Source organism: Thamnophis elegans, chromosome 2 (assembly GCF_009769535.1).
Source record: "Thamnophis elegans isolate rThaEle1 chromosome 2, rThaEle1.pri, whole genome shotgun sequence".
Taxonomy (NCBI): Eukaryota; Metazoa; Chordata; class Lepidosauria; order Squamata; family Colubridae; genus Thamnophis; species Thamnophis elegans.
Genome location: NC_045542.1, coordinates 117,051,544 through 117,075,257, shown reverse-complemented (window position 1 = coordinate 117,075,257; position 23,714 = coordinate 117,051,544). Strand labels below are relative to the sequence as shown.

Sequence of the window (23,714 nt, the reverse complement as noted above, 5' to 3'; positions counted from 1 at the left end):
TATAATTCAGAGTAACTTACAACTGATGAGATTAAAATCAAATTCAGAAAAGAGCCTAATAAACATCATATATTAATAGAGCAGACTTGACTCAACAGTCAACTATTGCAGGGCAGACTAAATAAAAACATTTTGCCTTCCAGGAATGATAGCATAGAAGGAAATAGTTTGAATCCCCTTGGCTGATAGTTCCAAACTGCGAAAGGATGTTTCAAAAAGTCACCGGACCTTTTTTCTCATGTTTCCTCAAATATTCCTTCAGTGCTGATAAGATCAAGAGGAGGACCTCTCCAGACAATTATGCAGCCTGGAAAAATTGGCTTCTCAAATAAGAATCCCAAATAGTATGAGGATATATATATATAGAGAGAGAACCAGGACATGGCTCAATGGCTAAGATGCTGAGCTTGTCAATCAGAAAGGTCGACAGTTCAGCAGTTCGAATCCCTAGTGTCACATAACGGAGTGAGCTCCCATTGCTTGTCCCAGCTTCTGCTAACCTAGCAGTTCGAAAGTATGTAAAAATGCAAGTAGAAAAATAGGAACCACCTTTAGTGGGAAGGTAACAACGTTCTGTGTGCCTTCGATGTTCAGTCATGCCGGCCACATGACCACGGAGATGTCTTTGGACAGCGCTGGCTCTTCGGCTTTGAAACGGAGATGAGCACCGCCCCCTAGAGTCATTCGAGGGTACCTTTACATTTTTATAGAACTATGATTCTGAATCGTGTATTTTAACAGACTAGTAGCCACTGGAATGATTCGGACAAAGAGATCATGTGATTTCTATAATTACTCCTGATTGCTAGATTGACTTGGCCACCAACATTCTGGGGCAGCTGAAGTGTCTAAATCCAAAATCAGTTTACTGAGAACATGTTAAAGCATTCCAAGCACGTGTCAGTACGATCAAAATGGCTATTTCCATTAAAAGGCATATGTAATGTACCAACAAGGCAAAAACATTCCTCTCCCTGAGCCCTAACTGGCAAGTTGAGAGGTGATGTAACCCATTCAGCACAGATCAAATTCATTTCCTACTCTGCCTTGGGCTACTCAGAAATATATTAATTTTTTGCCTGTGTGTCTGTTTTAGAGGAGGATTGTCTTGGTCTGCACACATGGAGAACTGCATGAAAATATAATCCATTATTTGAGTTTGAAGATATCTTGAATAACATCTAGCCCAATCTTCCTGAGCAGTACAGGATCCAGTAAACATCTCTGACAGCTGCCAATCCAGCCTGTGATTAAAGACCTCTAGAAAAGAGAATTCACTATTTCATGTGCTAGTCCATTTTGAGTGTCTTGCACAATCAGGAAATTCCTCCAGATTTCTAATCTGAAGTTGCTTCCTCGTAATTTTAACAATTGGTTCTGGTCCAGTCCTCTGGCAATGCAGAATAACTCCATTTCTTCTCCTGGGACAACCCTTCAGATTTTTGTTGACTGCTATTATATCTCCCCTCTGGGTTTTTTTCCCCCTGTAGGCTAAACATATCCTAATCTTTTAACTGTCCTTCACAGGGATTGGTTTCCAGATTCCTTACAATCTGGGTAGCATTCCTCTGAATTTGTTCCAATTTGCTACTGTTTTACTAGAATTCTGGTACTCAGATCTGAACCCAGTATTCCAAGTGGGGACTTCCTGGGACAGAATATTGTGAAACAATTATGTCCCATAATCTGGATTCAATGCATTTATTAATGTGCCTCAAGAAAGCATTTGACTTTTTAGCAGCTGCATCACACTATTAGGACATGTGGCTGACAAATATATTCATAACCCTATTGCCAAGCCAGATCTCCCCCATCCTACACAAATACCTTACATATTCCCTACCCAAATACAATACTGAATATTTTTCCTCTCAATTAAAGTCTATCTTATTCATTTCAGTCTCCTGCTCAAGCTTTCCTATATCCTTTTGAAACTTCTATTATCGAACATTTTATCCAGCCTCCTATCTTTATGTTATCCGAAGGACTGTCTAAATTATTCCCTTAACTCCCTCCTCCAATCATTGATAAAAAAAATGTTGAATAGTTCAAGGAGAAGGAAAAAGCTTCTGTAACTCTACTCAATATTTGCCTCCAAGCTAAAGTAGAGCCGTTAATGAGCACTCTTTACGTGTACTTTTTCAGCCCACTGTAAGTCTAACTGACATACTTTACCATTTTATTAGGAAGAATACCATGAAAAGCTCTGTCAAAAAATTTTTGAAGTCTGGGTATGCTATCTTTACAGCATTCCCCTGACCTGCTGAGCTAAATACTATTACAAAAAAAGAAAAGCTTAGTATGGCATGGTTTGTATGTGACAAATCCACACTGGATCCTGTCAATCATAACATGCCTATCCAAGTGCTCAGAAACATGCGGCTTGATAATCTGTTCAAGTACATTGCCCAGTACGAAATGTCCAGCTGACAGACCTAAAGTTTTCCCAGTTTTCCTCCTTTTTGAACATTTGCTCTCCTTAGTCTTCTGGAGCATCATTGATTTTCCAGCCTTTGGCACATATCTTCTTAGTAGATACTGAAGATACTGAATTCTTTACATGCAACAAAAGCAGAGTTGCCAGAAAAAGATGGAAATCTAAAAGACTTGTCTGAAATCTTTAGCATTCTTTAGAAGAATGCCAACAGACAAACCTCACACCAGAAGGGACGGGCATGCCCAAAGTCACCCTGAAATGGACCAAACATGCTTCTCTGATACTTCCCCATCCCCTTGTCTCTCTTCCAACTGGGTCACCTGACTTTCTATCTCTGCTTTAAATGACAGAAAAGCATAACCAATTTTATACCTCTTTCAGCTATTGCTGAAGCTTTTGCTGAAGAGGAGAAGCACTACATTTCACTCTGGGGAAAATAAGGACTACTTAAATGTCTTTCATGGACTGGAGGTGAGATAGGCCAACATCATGGAAACATGGCTAAAAAAAAATATGGGGACATTTGTGTTGTGGTTTGGTGCAAATCATGAAAGATTGTAGATGAAATCAAATCCTGCAATAACTTTGCAATAAAAATAGCATTACGGTAGTTCTTCCATCATAAACTACTCCATCTTTTTGCTGTGAGATGTAAAAAAAAGCTAGACTAAGCAGTTATAGATATTATAGATTCTGTGATTTTACTTATTTCAGTGACTCCTTAGATGAGGGATGTTAAGCTTGCATTATCATGGTGGCATTACGTGAACTATTGCGACTTTTCCCCCTTCGCTAAACTGGGCGTGGTCAGTGCATCATGCACCTGGCTCACAGGCTGTGAGTTTGACATCCCTGCCTTAGATGAAGTAGATTTTAGTTCAGGTTTAGTTCCTGAATAAAGTATATTTATTCATTCTTACTGGGCCACCTATTCTTTGCAGCACTTCTGACAAATCCTAGTTGACATCTGATTGACTGCCTCTGCCTGTGCTGAATCAGGCAACAGAAGAACAGACATACTAACCTGTCAATAACAACAAACAATATCAGTATTGTTTCTAGTTATTGGGCTTATGTAATTGTCTTGTTGCTGTGGTGATAGGTGGCAATTTATTCCATAGATGTCATGCAGGAATAAATGTTACCCATTAGCATTACAACAATACAACTCTAGTAGCCGTTAAATCCAAAAAGGGCAATGCAGAAACAGTGTAGTTATTATACCCCAGAGGCAGCTCTCTCATCAAAGACAGAAGGTAAGGAAAGGAAGCCATAAAAATACAACCTAAACTTATGCAATTGTTTTCATTGCCAGACTCAGAAAGACAATAGTTACAGATTAAATCTCTAATTTCCATCAGGATTCCATCAGAGTCACCAGCCTCTTAAAATCAGATACTTGCTTCTAGCTCAGCTCTCAATCTAAGACCAACAAAGGATTTAATACACCAACAAACTCCTTTTCTCCATCCTTTATAGACAGAAGGACTCTCAGAATTTACTGAAAAATATCCTTCAACTGTATCACCAGACAGAGGAAATGAATATTTTCAGAACATTAATGAAAACTAGGAAGCTTCAGCATATTATCCAATGGAGATATATACAGTTGGAAATCTGTATTAGCAGGAAATATTTTCTGCTTTGCCTGTAAGCTTTCATTTATCCATGGATATGCAAAGTGTTTTTTTTCAAACTGGAATAAATATGAACAAACTGTCAAGAAGAATGAAAAAAGAAAATATCCAACACCAAAGGAGCATGACTTTTACAGAAGAATGATGCATGTACAATAAATGAATGTACTGAGAGCCAGAAATCAAATACTGGAAAGATGTTTTGAAGCATATTATTGCCATTTTAAATTTTGTTGCAGAGGCATAGTGAACAATGAAAGCCAGACAGCAAGCATTCTCTGGTGATTACCAGATCATCTCCATTGGAGCAGTGGACTGAATTGCCAGAGATAAAGGAAAGGGCCATGTTTCATATTGTTTTTTCACAGTTCTTTAATGAACCAATTAAACCCATGGGAAATGAAGTTGGCATGAAAATTACTTAGAATCTTAAAGAAGCAAAGCATTTTTATTTTCATTGTTCCATTTACAGCAGCTTTTTCCACTTTTTTGCTACTTGCCCAATGGAGGTTTTGGTGATTTTTGTTTCGTGCCACTTGACACGAAAAAGGATGGTGTGAAATTGTTATCAGAATTTTCCAGAACTATGAACTTGACATCAAGAATTGCACAGATTTAAATTGAGGTCAATTTTATTATTCCCTTTAGTCAGCCAATAACTACAAGGATTCTCTCCAGGCAGTTTCAGAGTTGCAAGTTCACATTAAAAGAATGAACAATGGAACTGATGTTGTTGTTGTTTGCTGGCTATTCTTTGAACCTGTCTGGACAAAATAATATGGACAATAGCAGTTAAATTGTGCCAGTTATTTTAAGTTTTATATATTTGACCTAATTTTCTATCCTCCACCTATTCACAGTACTACAAAAGGATATTGGACACTGGTTCAAAAATCCCAAATATCATTTTTAAAATCTTTGAAAATAAGATGGCCCTGTGAAGAAAATGCCATATAAACAATATGAAAGACTTAGTTAAAATGAAGACTAATTCTAAAGTGAAAAAGTTAGTAAAAAGCAAGCATTTTGCTGGTGAAAGAAAATCAAGCATATATAAATAGTGAAAGCAAGAGAGATGGGTAACTTGGGGTGACTCTCTTCTTTTCCTGAATTTGATTCCTCCTTTTCTTCCATCCACCCTTAATTGCTACAGCTTGGCAGGTGGAAGATCTTCAAATTTGCTGGAATACTTAAGTTCAGGCTGGAGCTACAGAATGTTATATTCAGATAAATTTCACATTAAAGTAGAGAACGATTTTTCTGCTTATACCAGAGTTAAGAATTTATTTGGCAGCCTGCTAAGACTTGAATTGGTCTCTCAAAGTCTGAAGTCTCTGGAGAAAGATCTGACAAACTTACCCAAAAAACTTCACATTTTCTTCCTTCCCTCCAAATTAAAATCTTGCATTGGCTTCTTAGCTAAGACTGCACACAATATTTTGAAGAAAAAATTCAAAAGGAACTGGTTGCAAATGATATTGTTGCTTCCTGTCTTAATCCAGTTTTGCCCATATCAAATTCTGAAATGCATTTTCTCCAATCTAATCCTAATAAAAACATAAATTATGTTTTACAATACTGCAGTCAGGAAAGGCCTTTATTATTCATTCCTGAAGTAGAATGACAACTTCTTTAGTAAGAAATGTTGTCTGATGGTCCAATGTCAGAATTACTTCTGAAGTAAATTTCAGAAAGGAAGATATGACTTCTTAAATAACTCCCTAAAGCAAAACTGGGGCAATATAGTTGAGATCTGAGAGCCCAAAATTGAGCATGGAGCTGTTCCTGGAACTCAATCATAAAGTTTGCCCTTAATTTCCTTCAAGCTAATCATAATGAGCATCAAGAGAGCTCATTATAAAGAGCTAACCTCCTTTGCCAATCTGCTGATACCAAGGCAAGTCTTTCCCCATCAAAGCAGTCAGACTGCAATTTGCCTCTTAAGTGTGCTGATTCTGCTAATATTGGGCTAATGATAACATTAATGCAAGATGAACTTCTCCCCATCTTATTCATCTTACTTCCCAATTACAGCCTGGCTTCACAAGTACTGAAATTCTCCAGTTGATAGTCAACTTGTTCACCCATGAAAATTTCAGCAATCCTGTTTTGCATTTGCATCTTTGTATCAATCCACTGTGCGGTATGTGGCCTTATTACCCTGAGAAGCAGTTTTCTTAAAATGAACTTCCATAACTATGTATAAGTAAGCAAGTGGCACCTATAGTTTTCCTACAAGCTGTGTTCCTAAGCTTTTGCCATGAATCTACTGACACAGCAAATGTTGTTGATTGGCAGTATACAGGTATTATAGATGCCTTTCCTATCGAACTAAACCCATGTTGAGTAAGGTGGCTTCCTTCAAGCTAAACATTTAGCATTTTTCTCTTTAGGACATAAAAAGCACTAGTTTTAGATGTGGAATCAGCATAACTAGTGGAATACTGATGACACTAAATTTTTCAGAGTGATAAAACAAAAAAGGACTGTGAAGATCTCCAGAGGGACCACTGCACATTAGGACGGTGACCATCAAATGATTAATATCATTCAATATGAGCAAGTGTAAAGCGATGCATATTGGTGCCAAGGCTTGTAATTACTCATATAAACTAATGGAATCAGGGCTAGCACTGAATGATGAGAAAATAGATTAAATGATGGTGTTGACACAGCATATCTAGCTGTAAAAAAAGATGCCAACAGCTTGTTAGGAATAATAAGGGATTGTAATGAAAAGAGAGACTGCAATGTTAGAATGATCTGATATAATTCAATGGCATGGCTGCATCTGGAATATTGTGTGCAGTTCTGGTCACTGCACCACAAAAGGAATATGGTAGAGCAGGAGAAGGTATAGTGGAGGCCAATTAAGATGGAGCAGTTTCCCTCTGAGGAGAGGTTGCAACATGTAGAGAAAGAAAATGATTGAGTTGTGAAAGGCATCAGTGTCATGGCAGTGTAACTGCCTCTGAAGGCCATCTGCTGGGAGGCTAGTGGGCTTCCTTGTGCAGTTGGCTGACCACCATGAGAACAAACTGCTAACCTAGGAGGGCAAGGGTCCAATCCAGGAGACCCACTGCTCATATTCACATGCTCATATATTTGCATATAAATAACAATAATGCCCAGCTGGGGATTTAAAATTGTTAATAACTCTCATAACTGGAAGACTAATACTAATTTGTTGAATCTTAATTGTTCAAGTGTAAATAAGCAGTAAATAAATAATCAGAAACTATACACCAAATCACACTCATTATGAAAAGGAGATAGAATAGCGAGGCAAGTTGGTGGACTAAGACCATGGAAGCTCAAGTCCATCCTCAGCCTGGGTCTTTATTTATCAGTCTAACTTGATTCAGGATTACCATCATGAGAGAGAATTGGAGAAAATGGTTCCACCACAAAACCGCGTTCGACTAAACCGCGCTCGATGAAACTGCGTAGCTGACGTCATCAACAGCGCGACAACAGCACGGAGACAGAAGCACGCTGTAAACGCTAAACCTAAAATTAACCCCTAAACCTAACCCCCCTAAACCTAATCCTAAACCTAACCCTAAACCTAACCCTTAAACTAACCCTAAACCTAACCCTAAACCTAACCCTTAACCTAACCCTAAACCTAATCCTAACCCTTAACCTAAACCTAACCCTAACCCTTAACCTAACCCTAAACCTAACCCTAACCCTTAACCTAACCCTAAACCTAACCCTAAACCTAACCCTAAACCTAACCCTTACCTTAAGTTGAATCGGCTTGCTTTCAAAGCGCTATTTAAACCGCCCTTCTTTCTCCGCGCTCGCTGTTGTCGCCCTGTTGATGACATCAGCGACACGGTTTAATCGGGTGCGGCTTAGTCGAGCGCAGTTTTGTCGTGCCACAGGAGAAGACAGCTCGGTCAGTTCGTAAGCAGGAAAATAAGGCCACATTGGGTTTGAAGAGAGATGCTTCATACATGCTCTCATGGGTTATGACGATGCATTTCTTTTGGAGAATTGGCATGGCCAAAGGTATCTGTGGGCAAAATCAAGAAGCATACACAATAGTGTAAGTAAAGCAACTAAGCAACATATATATTGTATAAAACAATAGTTGGAAACTAACCAAAGAGAGAAGCAACCTGGAATTAAAGAGAAATTTTCTAACAGTGAGGACAATTAACCAGAGGAATAGCTTGCCTTCAGAAATCGTGGGCGCTCCATCATTGGAGGTTTTTAAGAAAAAACTAGATGGCCACTTACCTGAAATATTATAGGTTCTCCTGCTTGAGCAGAGGGCTGGACTAGAAGACCTCTAAGGTCCCTTCCAGCTCTATGCTATTCATTTATTCATTCAGAAAGTCATCGTGGCTGCCATCTTGACTTCATTGATCATACCATGGAGATTCCTCTAGAACAGCCCTGCATTGGACAGCTGGAAGAAGAGTGAGTCAACCTAATAGAAACAGAAATACATAGAGCAAAATTACCTGAAAATAGTCAAAAGCATTAGCAATTCAGGAAGGACAGAAAGTATCAAGAAATATCAATTCTCACAAAGATAAAATGTGCCAGAAAATGTATTTTGATTAAATAATTCTGGACTTCGATGGAGTACGCCCGATAGAATCAAATAGGAGTCTAGTAATATACTGTATCTCTGAAAACACTGCATTTTATCTCACTGAGAGCATTAACACTTGAAGCAAAACTTTCCCCAGGCAACAGTTACTCATTGAGAAAGAAGGCAAAAAGAAAATGCTGCCCAAGATTTCCTAGGACCAAATTCACTGAATTTCAGAGTCAAAGCTGACACCTTGAATTTGGCAAACATAGGGCAAAATCAGAGGGGAAAAACCCCCAATACTATTTTCACAGCATTAGCTGAATGTAATCGCCATGGTAAACCCCACACAAAAGATGTGCTGTTAGATTCTGGATCCCGAATCACATCGCATGTACACTGCATTCTGTGTGCATATGAAATCCAGATGCTTCTTTCTTGAGATTTAGACACCATTCTAAATAGTTTTTTGGTCACTGCAAACTCAATCAGTGTCCTTATCTTCGCCAATTTCTCTTGTTACCATGACTGCTGAACGATTTAGCTTTTCAAGCTATCAAGAAAGGATATTCATTTAAAATTCTTACAATGCTCAGGAATGTATTGTGGAGGATTAATAAAAGTATCTATGAGATGGAAAGGAAGGAGGAAGGGAAAAAGTATCAGCAGATGGTTCTCAAACTCAATAGCATCTACCTTAAGAGTTCCTCTTGGAAGGCCTGAGGATGGTAGATGTTTTCTGCAGCTCATCTACAAATCACTGTTGGACAATTAATGAGCACCATGTGATCTACATGGCGAAATAATTGTGGCAGAGGTCACATTTCTAGATCAAAGTTCCTTTTTCTTCTACTTTTTGTAAAATGAAACTATCAGCTGGGGAAGAAATGAATTAATTGGGCTTCTAATTCTTAGAAGAGTTAAAATTTTAGCAAAAGTTGGCATGACTGAAATCTCCTAGTGTCATTATAGTGTGGAAGTGGAAATAAGTTCATTTGACATAGGAAGACCTCATCCATATCTTACGCTTCTTCAAACAGTCCATAATAAACTTTAAATAAAGTCTAAGTGCTATTGCTATTAACAACCTTTCTCTTAAGTCTGCTTTCTTAAAAATTAATCATTTTGTTAATCATTAATCATTTCATTAAAATTTTCTAAAAACTATCATCCCACCAAGTTTCAGCTATCCATAGGATATCCTATTTGCCCTCCTATGTTAGTGTGAAGTTTCCAAGAGCTGGCCAAATTAATTTATGAGCCTCAGACAAGGTTAAAAAAAAACACATTCATTTATTAGGACTAACATCTTGGCACGGAGTTCTGTGGAGCCGAAACTAAATCCCACTTAATGGCGTCTGAACTTTATCCCTGTGTCCCCTCCCCTCTGGTTGAGGTCATTAATCACATTCTCCAACAGGACACTATGGCAGGGTTCTGTACATGCGCATTCACATCCCAGTACAGAAATCTGAGACTTTTACTCTGGCCAAAAGTATGCATGGCATTTCCCCCCCCCCCTCCTCAAGTTGATAGTAGTCATGGAAACGCTTTAGATGTTGACAGTTAGGACTTCAAATGCTCTTTGTTCTGGTAGCCTGTGCATCCAGGTATAAGCAGCAGCCAGAGGGTAAAGCACAGCACTCACTCTTTCTGAGCAGTATACAAGAAGAACACATAGTTACATATGTCTGGGCCAAATTATAGATTTCTTCTTAGCCTTCACTAACAGAGTTTTGTTAGCAGTCAGACTCCAGGGCTGCCTTCCTTACCATCCCTATGGCACGGAAAAACTGGGTCAATGGGATGGGGAGATAAGACAAAATAATAAACCCAGAGGTGGTATTCAGCAGGTTCTGACTAATTCTGGAGAACCGGTAGTGGAAATTTTGAGTAGTTCGGAGAACCAGCAAGTACCACCACTGACTGGCTGTGCCCCCATCTATTCTCTGCCTCCCGAGTCCCAGCTGATCGGGAGGGGATGGAGATTTTTCAGTAACCTTCCCCTGCCACGCCCACCAAGCCACATCCACCAAGCCATGCCACGCCCACAGAACTGGTAGTAAAAAAAAATTGAATCCCACCACTGAATAAACCTCAAAGGGGAAGGGGGTTATGTAAAAACAATCTTTCAGTGGTTTAGAAACTAGAGCTAATCATTTTCAGTTGTAATTTCCCATATAATTTCCCATTCCCTTCTCACAGACAATGTTAATGGCACAATTCTTTCTATGGCATATTTAAACATCATTATATCCAAGTGTTTTTGACAACCTAAGCTTTTTTTCTTTTTCTTTTTAATTTGGTTTCTTTTCACAAGATAGGAATCTGAAAGTAGCCACGGAGCATATGAAATACAGCTCAGATATAAAACTTCTTTTAAAAAAAGAATTTGGGAGTTTTAATCACCATTGTTTTCTATTCATCTTAAATGAAAACAATATACAAATATATAAATATTTATATAAACTGTAAACGTAATATGCAGACATTTTGAGTAGAATTATAAGGAAACCTTTAAGGTTTTGTTTTTTAAAAAAAATCAAAAATATCTTTATGGAAAATTGCCTCTTGCCATTGGAAAAAAACATGGAGTAAGAAGAAGCAATCTGTATATAGAACCACAGGGACAATTGTTAACTCTACCATATATAAAATGCAATTTTAAAACAAATAGAAAAACAGATTAAATATTTATTCTATACCCTAAAGCAATATGTCAGCCTCTGCATGCAAAGGGCAATATGGTGTCAGGCAAACTACAGAAGTCACACAACATTAACAGCAAACCCCAGCCTGTTTATGTCTGAATGGCAAAATAGATGGAGGCTTATGAACATCTTGCGATATTTAAAAGTGTGTCTTATGGAGATCTCATTAGTAGTGCTGGATAGAATAGGCTGCACAAATGGAAAAGCTTACAGCAAGACCAGATACCAAAATGCCAGAGAGCTTTCTTCCCTGGGGCTAAGACAATTTCTGGGGAGATTACTTTCGCTAGAGTTGCGGCAAGACAAGAAACAATATAATTGGCTTTGTGCCATTGTCTCAACTGTTGCTAGTCTTCCAATTTAAAAGCAGACCCAGTAGCTTGGACAAGATTTCAGGGCCTCCGTAAATGGCCCACTTAGTCTCTGCTGCTACTTCCCATGCTTCTCTCTTGGGCCCAAACAATCCAGAAAAAAGAGGGGGGAAAAGTTCTTGCTCTCATTTTGGTCACTCAGGAATGGTAAGAGAAATGGATTCCCCCTTTTCATCTTTGCAACCATTCTGTGGTGTGGATTAGGTTGAGAAACTGACACAAATCATTCAGCAAAGTCATTCAGGAAGGCCCTGAAATCTTCTCCAAAGCCACCCCAGAAAGCTAGTGGCTCTGCTTGTAAATTGGAAGACTAGCTACGATTGATTTAACAAGGATTTGAACCTGACTCTCCCTGATCTTGACTGGCACTGAATCATTTGCTCTTATATTACAATTGTATGGTTCTTAATGAGACTGGACTATAATGTAAAAGAGATAGGCTGGCTATGGTCTTCCAGCTGCATTTGGACTATAACCAGAGGTGGATTGCTCCTGGTTTGGCCCACATCGAGCAAACTGGTAGTAGTAGTGGCGGGAGGCTCCACCCACCTGCCCGGACACTTCTACGCATGCACAGAAGCGTTGCACGGGGGAGCGCACCCGAACTGGTAGTAAAAAAATTGGCAAACCACCACTGACTACAACATCTAGCATTTTCAATTGTTGCCGCATTGGCAAGGTCTCCCACACTCATTTTAGAGACAGAGTACACAAAAATAGAAAAAGAAATGGCCACTTGGGTGTTTATTTGTACCTTCAGGGTCATCTGAGTGCAAGTGGGTCTGGAACTTTCTTGGAACTGCTAAAAGGACCGTATTGTAGGCAGGAGATAGGTGGCATCATATCCCTTCCCCTCTGTTGAGAGTGGGCTCTTCAATTTTAACATTGATAGCCTCTTTTACTCTTCTTTCAAACCCCTCTTTCAATAATTACATCAAGGAAGCCCTCAAGGCGTGTGGTTATCCCAACTGGGCCTTCATCAAGAAAATGGTCCAGAAGAAACTCCTCCATAAAAGATAAAGAAGAGAACAACAAATAAAGCAATGTTGTAATGCCATAGATTGAGGAATATCTGAAACCCTCAGGAGGATTTTCAACCACCACAACATATATACATACTTTAAATCCACTAAGAAAAAGCTTATTCACTCCAAGGATAAAACACCCTGAGCAAGGTGAAATATACAGTACAATACATGTGCAAATGTGTACATTGGAGAAACAAAACAACCACTTCACAAACACATAGCACAACAGGAACAAACCTATCAGGACAAGATTCAGCAGTCCATCTGCATTTGAAAAAAAAAAAGGTTACCCTTTTGAAGACATCAAAGTCCACATTCTGGACAGAGAAGACCAGTGTAAAAGAGGTCCTCTATGTTAAAATTGAACAACTCTCTCTCAATAGAGGGGGAGGGATAGGACACCACTTATCACCATGATTTAGACCTTGAGAATGGAACTGACAAGAAATTATCAATTTTGCTTACATAAAATCAGATTTATGATATTAAGTATTGTCAAAACTATGTCAAATAGTTTGAGGATTTGGAATGTCAAAACTATGTCCAGTCTGATAATGGAAGTGTGCATCAATCAGGAGCCTAATTCTTGAATTGGGACGAAACACAAAGGCAACAGTATAGTTTAGTTTAGTAAGTTGTAAAAATACTTTGGGTTATAATTGTGTTCCTTCTCTCCCTACTGGCTCTCAAGATTCAATAAGAGTATTTAGAGATCCCACAGTGTGTGTAGAAAAAATGGAAAATTATCCATTTCTCTTAACAGTAAGAAAACGTTCAGCCTCAAGGTTTTCACTGGGGAAAAAAACCATTGAAAAGAAGAAGGAACAAATAGGGGGGGAAAAGGAACTTCTCATATACAGCAAAGAACATGATGTTTTGAAAAAAAGGTTTCAGAAAGCTCAAATCAATGATTCTTCCATTTCTCCATCTTTACAAGAAGGGGAAAAAAGGGACTCTGAACCAAAATTCTGTCTTGTTTGATGGTTCAGTTACTGCACAGTTTTACACCCTTCGTTAAAAGCTGCTTATTGTGAAGGCTTGGCTTTGATTTCGTAGGCTTGCTTGAATGGAACCGCTTCTTCTAAATTCATTACTTGTTCCAAAAGGGAAACTTACAAGAGAGGAATTAAACTGCTGTTTGCTTTAAAGCATTTCCTGAAGCCTGGAAGGCATTTTCTTATTTGCCCTAAAAACACGCATAGCCTCTATTGTTGCCATTGCTTTTATTTCTGGACAGAATTTTGAAAATAACTTGAATAGGTATGTTTAACAGTCTATACATTCTAAAATTACATTTGAAGTGAATTTAAAGCAATATAACCCCATGTTTGAAAGAGCCTTTAACAATAAAATAAAAATTGTAGGATGATCAGAATATTTAAATGCCATCATAATGAAGCCAAATGACTTTTTCAATTCTCCACCAAGTCTAATATGAATTCTCACTGGTCCAGTTCTGTGTGGTTGGCTGCTTTCTGCAGAAGTTATTAATCTTAACCTTAGTCACACTTTTTTTTTCATTTCCCATTTCTCGCAGTTCTTCTCCTAAAAGAAACAATTTAATTACAGTGAGTGTACAAAGCTGAACAACCTACTGTGAAAAAAACACTTGAAAAGATACAAAAATATAGCCAGAATGACAAGACAACCACATTCAGAGGGAATTTTTCTTGAGAAACATGAACTAGATTTTTCTTGTGGTATATAGTTAAGGAACTCAAGAATTTTACATGTAGTAAATATAGCATCATTTTTGTTTCATTACTATATATATGAGTAATGTTAGATGACTTAACTTGCAAAGAATATTTATGAGTGAATATGAAAGTAAATACATCCCTTTGAATGACAGATGTAAAGATTTGTTGTTACAGAACTGCAGTTTTGTTTCAAGTTGTCTTTCCATATTAACCCTTTTCTATAGATTTGCTATCTTTTGTTCACTTAGCTTTCCAAATGCTCTGAGTAGTAGGCCATTCATCTTCTGCTGCCCCAGCAGTATATAGCTAGTGTAGGAATTAAGAACTGTCTCCTTTAAGAAACTACCTCATGGGAAATGTAGGCAGAGACTGCCTTATGGGAAATGTAGTTCCATAACATGTGATCACATTTGTGTTTCTGATTGGCCACGGGGCATTCTGCCTGCATGCAAAGTTTATAGCCAATCAGTTTAAATGCCTTTGTAAACCGGAATAGTAGTGTTTGTATCTCCACTCAGCATGGGAGTGAAATCATCCCACATGATGGGATAGATTATGGAAAGTCAGAAGTATCTTAACACCGAACTGTAAGTTTGCTATTAAGAATGTCTGATAATAAACTTGATCTGAATAAGATTCCTAAGTGTGGAGTTAACTGCATGCCCCGAGCAAGCCTACAATGCTCGAGGCAGAAAAGTAAAAAGATGAAATTCTGAGATAACGCATCATCTGACAGTGGACCCTCCTCCAAATAATAAGTCTTCACACGACACCGAAGCACACCTAGAAGCTGCCACAGATGTAAGTGTCAGATGCACCTCAGTATGGGGTGGTTCTCCATCACCTCGCACATTCCACCAAATCTGCCAAGCCAAAGTCTATCCTGCTCCCACCTAGAAGAAGCTGTGAAGATATATGTGATCCTAGACATGCAAAGCACTAAATCACTGGCAAGGTCAGCATTCTTCGATCTCTTTGACGTCCAAAACAAAGAGGCGGAATTCATGATATCAACGTGCACTGGTCCCAGTGCATGGTGGGGAGGAAAGTCGATGGACTCTGCAGAGAAGCATTAGATGGGAGTGCACAGTTCCCACTGCCGCCAATAATAGAGTAGGACAATCTACCAGATGATCGCAGTCAAATTGCAACACAAGAGTTAGGAAACACCAAACCTCACCTGAGACATATGGCTAATCAATTTACCACCCTGGATCCTAAAGCCAAAATCATTATCTTGCTGGGAACAGATGCCTCTGCAGCATTTGTTCTTCAGGGAGTGGTTGAGGGCCCAATGGGTTCCCCATTCGCTCAGAAGACAAGACTCAGTTAGGTCATCTTTGGAACAGTGTGTGTCAATCAGCTGCAGGTTCTAACCGAGGTGAATGTCTTCACGACTTCCATTCTCAGTAATGGGAGAACATCCCACTTGAAACCATGCCAAGAACATTTCACCACTTCATCGATCAAACCAGTTTTAGGAGCAACAGTGTTCCAGATCGGCAAAGAAGACAATGACTTGGCCTTGTCGAGGGAGGACAAAGATTTTCTGAAGCTCATGGACAAGGAATTCCAACAGGATGCTACCAAGAATTGGGTGGCTCCACTACCTTTTCGCATAGTGTTTGTATCTCCACTCAGCATGGGAGTGAAATCATCATATTTTTATACCACGTGATGGGACAGATTATGGAAAGTCAGAAGTATCTTAACACTGAACTGTAAGTTTTGCTATTAAGAATGCCTGATAATAAACTTGATCTGAATAAGATTCCTAAGTGTGGAGTTAATTGCATGCCCCGAGCAAACCTACAACACTTGAGGCAGAACACATCTTAATTGTGTTGCATGTTATCCTCTTCTGTTTTTATAACTTTCTGGGGATGTTGGGAAGTGTGATGCATAAAAGCAAAGAAGTGCTTTAAAAGTCTAAAAGTCTTTTAATGAAATTTCTTCTTTGCAGGCTGTGCACTTTTGGTTGCTTTAATATGACTGACAGAAGACTGCTCAGCATCCCTAAAGCTCTTCTTATCCTTCACTTAGCCATGATTTGTAGGCAATGTCATCCCCCAGTAAAAATACTAGAGCAGGGCCAGGGAGATCCATGTTCAAATCACCCCTTAGCTGTGGAGGTTCACTGGGACAACTGATGTCTCTTTTTACAACTGTAACAAAGAATTGAGGGGACCATAAGTGTGGTGAAAGTGTGAATGTTATGTAGGCCACTATGAGCTCCTGGGAGGATTTAAACCTAACAAACAAACAAACAAACAAACAAAAATAAATCATGCTTTAATACCACAAGATTTCCCCCATGATTTGATTATGTTGTCTCATCTCCAGTCCATGAGTAAAGTAATGCTATGGCTTTGTGACCTGTAGGGTATAATAGTATTTTCTCACTTATTCTGATACCCTCCTTGGGTAGCCCCAAGTATAAGTACTTTTCCACCCATCACCTCAGAGGTGAAATCAGGTAACCATCAATGGCTGTGATTAGAGTATACATATTTTTGGGGAATTGGGCATGGCCCTCCACCCAATCACTAGCCAGCCTCCACTAAAACCATTTCCTTCCAAGCTTTTGTCCTCTTTGGACACTTTGTTTCTTGAAGTGCTTTCATATCTGTCATCTGTTTTTTTACTACGTCTTTTCAACAACATACAGGGAGAAAAATAGACTTCCCACTGGGGAAGAAGTTTTGCCTTTCTGCTAATCCACTTTTACAATATTTTTGAAAGTTATCTTTACCATAAGATGCAGCACTCCTGCTTTTCCTCATAGCAGTGGATAGAAAATCATGAGAAATATTGAATTGGGCTGTTGTTGTTTATTATTTGTAGTTTGAAGTCAACATGGTTGCCCAGCAGCTGGTCAAAGTTCAGTTGCTGAGTCTACAAGACTGATTTAGTTAGGGCCCATCTCTCTCTTCTCTGAGATAGGCAATTACTTTCTGGATATTTCCCTATGGATAACTTTATTTTACATTAATTTAACTTGTGCAATATCCAAGCTGGAAGTGAGGAAAAGGGAAAATAAACCAGTTTAATAAAATTATCCCATTTCCTATTGTGATGCCCAAATTGGTGGATGTTTTTCATGCTGGCTGGTGATCTGCTGAAGGGGGTGGGCAGCAAAACCAGATGGAAACATAGGGGTAGTTAAGGAATCCATTCTCACCATGAAAACCTCCTGTGTAATTTTGGACCAATTGTTTTGTTTGTTTGTTTGTTTGTTTAATCAAGCATGTATAAGATAACATATATAAGTATAAACATGATTATGAATACAATAAATGGATACAAATAAGTGGGGACAGCAGGACAGGGACAGTAGGCACATTGGTACGCTTATGCATATTCCTTACAGACCTCTTAGGAATGCGGTGAGGTCAACAGTAGACAGTTTAAGGTTAAACTTATGGGGGTTTGGGGATGAAACCACTGAGTCAGGTAGTGCATTCCAGGCACTGATCACTCTTGCTGAAGTCATATTTTCTACAGTCGAGTTTGGAACAGTTTACCTTAAGTTTGTATCTCTTGTGTGCTTGTATATTGTTGCGATGGGAGCTGAAGCAGTCAATTACAGGTAGGACATTGTAGCAGATAATTTTGTGTACTACGCTTAGGTCAGACCGAAGGCAGCATAGTTTTAAGTTGTCTAAGACAAAAATTTCAAGCCTGGTGGTATAGGTATTCTGTTGTGAGCAGAGGAGTAGAGGACACTTCTCGTGAAATATCTCTGGACTCGCTCGATTGTATTAATGTCTGATATGCAGTGCGGGTTCCAGACAGACAAACTGTATTCAAGAATAGGTCTAGCAAAGGTTTTATATGCCCTAGTTTGCAATACAATATTACCTGAGAAGAAGCTTAGCAAGATTAAGTTAACAACTCTTAATACCTTTTGGGCAATGCTGTTACAGTGAGCTCTGGCACTTAGATCATTAGAAATAGTATTCCCAGGTCCTTGAAAGAGTGAGGGTCATTCCCGAGGTTGTGTCCGCCCAGCTTGTATTTGGTGTTCTGATTTATTTATTTATTTTTGCCAATGTGTAAGACAGAGCATTTGTTGTTTGAGATTTGGAGTTGCCAATTGTTTGATCATTCTGCCACATAGACAAGGTCTTTTTGTAGGGCAGCAGCATTGTTGAATAGTTTTTCAGCCCAATCTGTCTGTCAAAATTGTAATTCTGGGCAAAATGTGTACAAGGAATGCTATTACATTGTTTGAGTTCCTGGAGAAAAGGCAGAATGTAAATCTAGCAAAGAAACACATTTAGGATGATACAAGTACTCCCAGATTGAGACAACTCCCCTTTTTGGCAGTGATTTAAAACACATATACTACAGGAAGGATAGGGATTGGCCATCAGGATAACAGATATTATGAGCACATTATTTTTTTGTTGCCAGATGAGTAGACAGTGGAAGGGAATGGCCTATGGAAGTCCTCCTTTTTTTAAAAAACTTTTTATTTTGTTTATGCAAACTTCACATCTTTGCAACACATTACACTTCTTTTAGATATCTGTTGTGATTCTTTTATCTGTACGTATAAGTCTTGTATAGCTATAACTTTATATATATGTGTATTTATATTATTTCATACAACTTTTTTCTTCATTCTATATATAACATTCTATGTATTCTATGTATAACAACCTTTATTACATTTGAATCATTTTGCATCCATTTTCTATTATTTATTTGCTACAGTCTGTTTTGTATTTCTATCTTTTAATCATTTTCTGGTTTTGTAGTTGTTTTTTAATTTGTTGATCTTTCTTCCTTTCTTTTTTGCTTTCCTGCTTCCCCCCTCCCTTTCCTCTAGCCAATTATACCACAAATCCCATATGGAGTAATATTCAGATTCTTCTTTCTCTTTTAATTCTTTCATGAGCCTATCCATCTCTGCACATTCCAATATTTTTTTTATTACATTTTCTTCTTTTGGTGTGTAATTATTTTTCCAGTTTTGTGCGAATGTAATTCTCGCTGCTGTGATTATGTGTAGAATTAAGTATCTAATATTTTTTTCATAATTTCCTTTTATAATTCTTAACAGAAATAATTTCAGTTTTAGTTCAATTTGGTGTGTGGTAATCTCCTCCAGCCAATCTTTTATTTTTTTTTCCAATATTTTTTCGCAGATGCGCATGTTCACCACATATGGTAGTATGTTCCTTGTTGTTGGTTGCATTTGGCCTATGGAAGTCCTCCTAATCAACACAAAATAGAATTTCTATTTTATAGAAATTTTATACATAGCTGTGTATTTTGGAATATCAAACCATGCCTGCCTTGGATGATGCCTTCTTCCAAAGAGAAATACTCCAGGGGAGGAATGGCACTAGGCGTCAACCATAGCCATCTCTCTTTTTCATCTAAGCACAGCACCAAATTATTTGTGAAATGTTGCTCACAGACAGAACTGAATTTCTGGACTCCTCTGCTGGCTTTGTATCTGAATTCACCTGATTTATACTCCTACCTTATTCTCTTTTATTTCAGCTCGGCATGAAGTTATCACCAAAGAGATCCTAGTGCTGGACACTTGGGAAAATCATTGGAATGTTGCTGCAACTAAAGCCCTCATGCATGACAGCTATGATGTCTGTCTCGTTGCTCAGCTGAACACAAGAGATCTCATCCCTCCTCCTTCTGATTTGATGGAACAATAGGTGTGCAATTTTAATGGGAAATATGTAAGCCAGCTGAATGGAACAGAAATATGTTGGTATGTGGCAATTTCAATGGATGGTTAGAAAAGAGAATGCCATATAATGAATTTTTAAAAGATGACACACAGCTTGGCTTCAACATAGCAAATTCTTACTGCAGTATAATCAAAAATATTTTTCTTTTCCACAACTTTCATAATAATTTATTCTGTGTGCCAAACTGTTATTTTCTTCTATTTAAGAGTACAAAACTCAACTTACCTTGCACAATAGGAAAGCTAAAAATGTTGCTTATGGCATTAAAAGTAAGACAGAGCAATAGTAAGTATTTAAAAATAAAATAATTTAAATATTTTATTCTGTACTCACATGAATACTATGGAACCTATTTGTTTTTTTTAATAGAAGGCAAAAGGGAAAGTAAAACATAGACTTAATCTCATTAAACTGGCTTGAAAAGTCATTTAGCTGATTGTGTATTGTTGGCAGATAAGAATCTTTTCTTCTTCTTCTTCTTCTTCTTCTTCTTCTTCTTCTTCTTCTTCTTCTTCTTCTTCTTCTCCTCCTCCTCCTCCTCCTCCTCCTCCTCCTCCTCCTCCTCCTCCTGTTTTGTAGTCTTTTGCAGATTCAAATTAATCCAGATGTGAAATTAAATCTAGATCAGATACAGAAGGACTATCACCAGGTATTTTCCAGTAGTCCCTTGATGCTCTGGTCTGATTATCTCAAATCCCCAAAGCTTGGTTTTATTTGGGAGCTTAGAATATACTTTAACAGGTTAAATGAAGCATTATAAAGGTCTACAGGGAGTCACCTGCATTGATTTATCTAACTCAATGTTGTTTACTCTCAATTGGATAAAGTAATGGTTGCAACTGTCCACTGCTTAACAAAACAATCTTTTCCAAACTCACCTGGAGATGCCACAAAGTACATTTTCTACGTTGTGTGCTTCACTGAGCTGCTAAATATGCTCAAACTGACAGATTTTCACCCGCCTTTCAAAATTGTGGTTTTTCTCCCAGATTTTAACAACTTTTCTCCAAAATTGGATTGGATTGGATTTATTGGATTTATATGCTGCCCTTCTCCCAAAGACTCAGGGCGGCGTACAACATTAAAAGAAACACATAATACAAAAGTTAAAGAAAAATTAAATAGAATATCCCAAACAAACCCAATTAGAATTAACAAAAAAAAAAATTTTTTAAATAGATTAAAATTAACAATGATCAATAATTTATTTTGTTTTGTTCAGGCCAGGCTGGCTTGTTGGAAAAGCCAACTTTTTAGGGCGCGTCGGAAGGACCGGAGGTCGGGGATTATACGAAGCTCCGGGGGCAGCTCATTCCAGAGGGAAGGCGCTTCCACAGAGAAGGCTCTCCCCCTGGGGGTCGCTAGCCGACACTGTCTGGCCGACAGCACCCTGAGGAGGCCAACTCTGTGGGATCGCACTGGATGGTGGGAGGCTACCGGTGGCAGTAGGTGGTCTCGCAGGTATCCTGGGCCTAAGCCATGGAGTGCTTTAAAGGTCATAATTAGTACCTTGAATCGCACCCGGAAGACAACCAGCAACCAGTGCAGGCCGCCTAAAAGAGGTGTAACATGGGAGCACCTAGGTGCCCCCATGATAACCCGCGGAGCCACATTCTGGACCAGTTGAAGCCTCCGGGTGCTCTTCAAGGGCAGCCCCATGAAGAGAGCGTTACAGTAGTCCAGGCGAGAAAGGACGAGGGCATGGGTGATCTACTGCTCCTCTCTTGGCCCATGATATCTCTTATAATATAATATCATTGAGAAGAAATGCCATTGCTATTTCTTTCATCTATTGGAAAATTTGAGTATTTGTGCCAAGGCAGAAAAAAAAGAGAAAATGAGGAATTGTTATGGCAGATGTAGAATCAACAGGGGCCATAGAAGAATAAAGAAAAGTGGTGATGATGCGATTGGAGGAAAGGAAGTAGTGAAGAAAGCATATAAATGAAAAGGCCTAAAACGAATAATACAAATGTTTTGGAAAACGAAAAGGTTTTTTTTTAATACACTTTGGATGACTTATCACAGTTATACTGAAATATCAAAGTTTCGTTAAATATCAAACAGGCCAGTTTGCTCTATTAATTAAGGCACTAGGGTAAAAACCAAGAGATGGGGAATTCTAGACACAAAGTCTAGCTGCGTTACCTTGGGACAGTCACTCACCTTACAGGGTTGTTGTGGGGAAAATAAGAGGAGGAAAAAGTATTGGGTATGTATTCTACCTTATATATTTATAAAAATAATAAAGGGATTTTTTAAAAATCTAGAAAGAACATAATAAAGGCTGCACAAGAGGCAGTAGAATTTTCTTAAAACAAATTTTAAGATTGAATCACTTTGCGCATTTACTTACAGATTTTTAGCAGACTGGTTATAATAAATCTTACTTTTTCTTCATTCTCCCTAGACCGAGTATTTTTGGCATCACATACAATAAGCTGTATTTGTATGTATACGTTTCCATACCAGAAAATCTACCATTTAGCCTGTATGGAAAGTTATCACCCAGCCCTCTCCCAGAAAAATGAAATATCCTAGGAAATATTGAAATGGCAGAATATTATATTTCGCTGGATGTGAAAAGGAAGAAACATATTTTAAAAAGACAGAGTAGCTCCCTGCAGCTTCCTGTCCATTCCCCTTTGTCAATGGGCCATTAAGATAGCCAAGCCAGTCCCTTTACATAATAAAGAGTTCTCCCCTTCAGGTCCAGGGGAATGGGATTAAGGCATGATAATATTGGCCCTTTACCAAACTCATCACATAGCATCTGAGAACTCAACCAAACCTGGATTCAAAACACAGCCTAGAGAGTTGCCCCTACATGGCCCTATGGGAGTCTGACAACCAATCAGAATACAAGCTCAAGATCAAAGGCCAGAGAGGGCATAAAACCAGGGACTCAAAATCTCAGTCCTTCCCTTCTCTTTTTCTCCACCAACATTGAAGCATGTGATCACCTTTTCTGTTCAGGACTCAAGACATGTGATCTGTCCACCATTAAACCTCTTTCCAAGCAGCCTCCATATCTCCAGTGTCTTTTTCCCCACTTGGAGCCGAACCCAGAAGGACATTTCTTCCAACATCTGTATTTCAGAAAACGACGCTTCAGACAATAGCATAGAATCTTTGTTCTTGTGTCCTGAAAAGGCTCCCAGCATTGAGATGTATGAAATGTTTACATTTCGTTTGTTCTATTGAAGTATCCAGGTGAATCAACAGCATTTGAAAATTTTCTCCCCAATGCCTCCTTCAATAAATATTCTAAGTTTGATACCAGAAATTTATTGGTTCATCCAATCAAAGCTACAGTATTCTTAGTCTCCTTTTTGATGTATTTAAAATCAAATGTGTTCCATATGCAAGATAAATTTTAGCAAATAAATAAATAGATAAAAAAGGGAAAGTATTTTTATTTCTCCAAGAAGCATTCATTAAGCCCATGTATCGCTATCAGTGTACTTTTCAGTTCTAAATAAAAACTGTTTACATAAGTTTTAAGTCACTAGGAAATATGAAACAATTCTCTGGTGCCTGTTGTACAGAGCTGTGCAAAAC

The 23,714-nt window shown here is 38.4% G+C and overlaps 1 protein-coding gene across 1 annotated transcript in view; it reads left to right on the top strand.

Annotated features, from left to right (window-relative positions):
- KBTBD12 (kelch repeat and BTB domain containing 12) overlaps positions 1–20,521 on the top strand; it is a 66,471-nt gene extending 45,950 nt beyond the window's left edge. The window contains exon 7 of the mRNA XM_032210086.1: positions 19,948–20,521. Within this exon, the coding sequence (XP_032065977.1) occupies positions 19,948–20,117 (170 nt within the window). The 3' untranslated portion in view covers positions 20,118–20,521. The remainder of the gene's footprint in view (positions 1–19,947) is intronic.
- Positions 20,522–23,714: the final 3,193 nt, after the last annotated feature.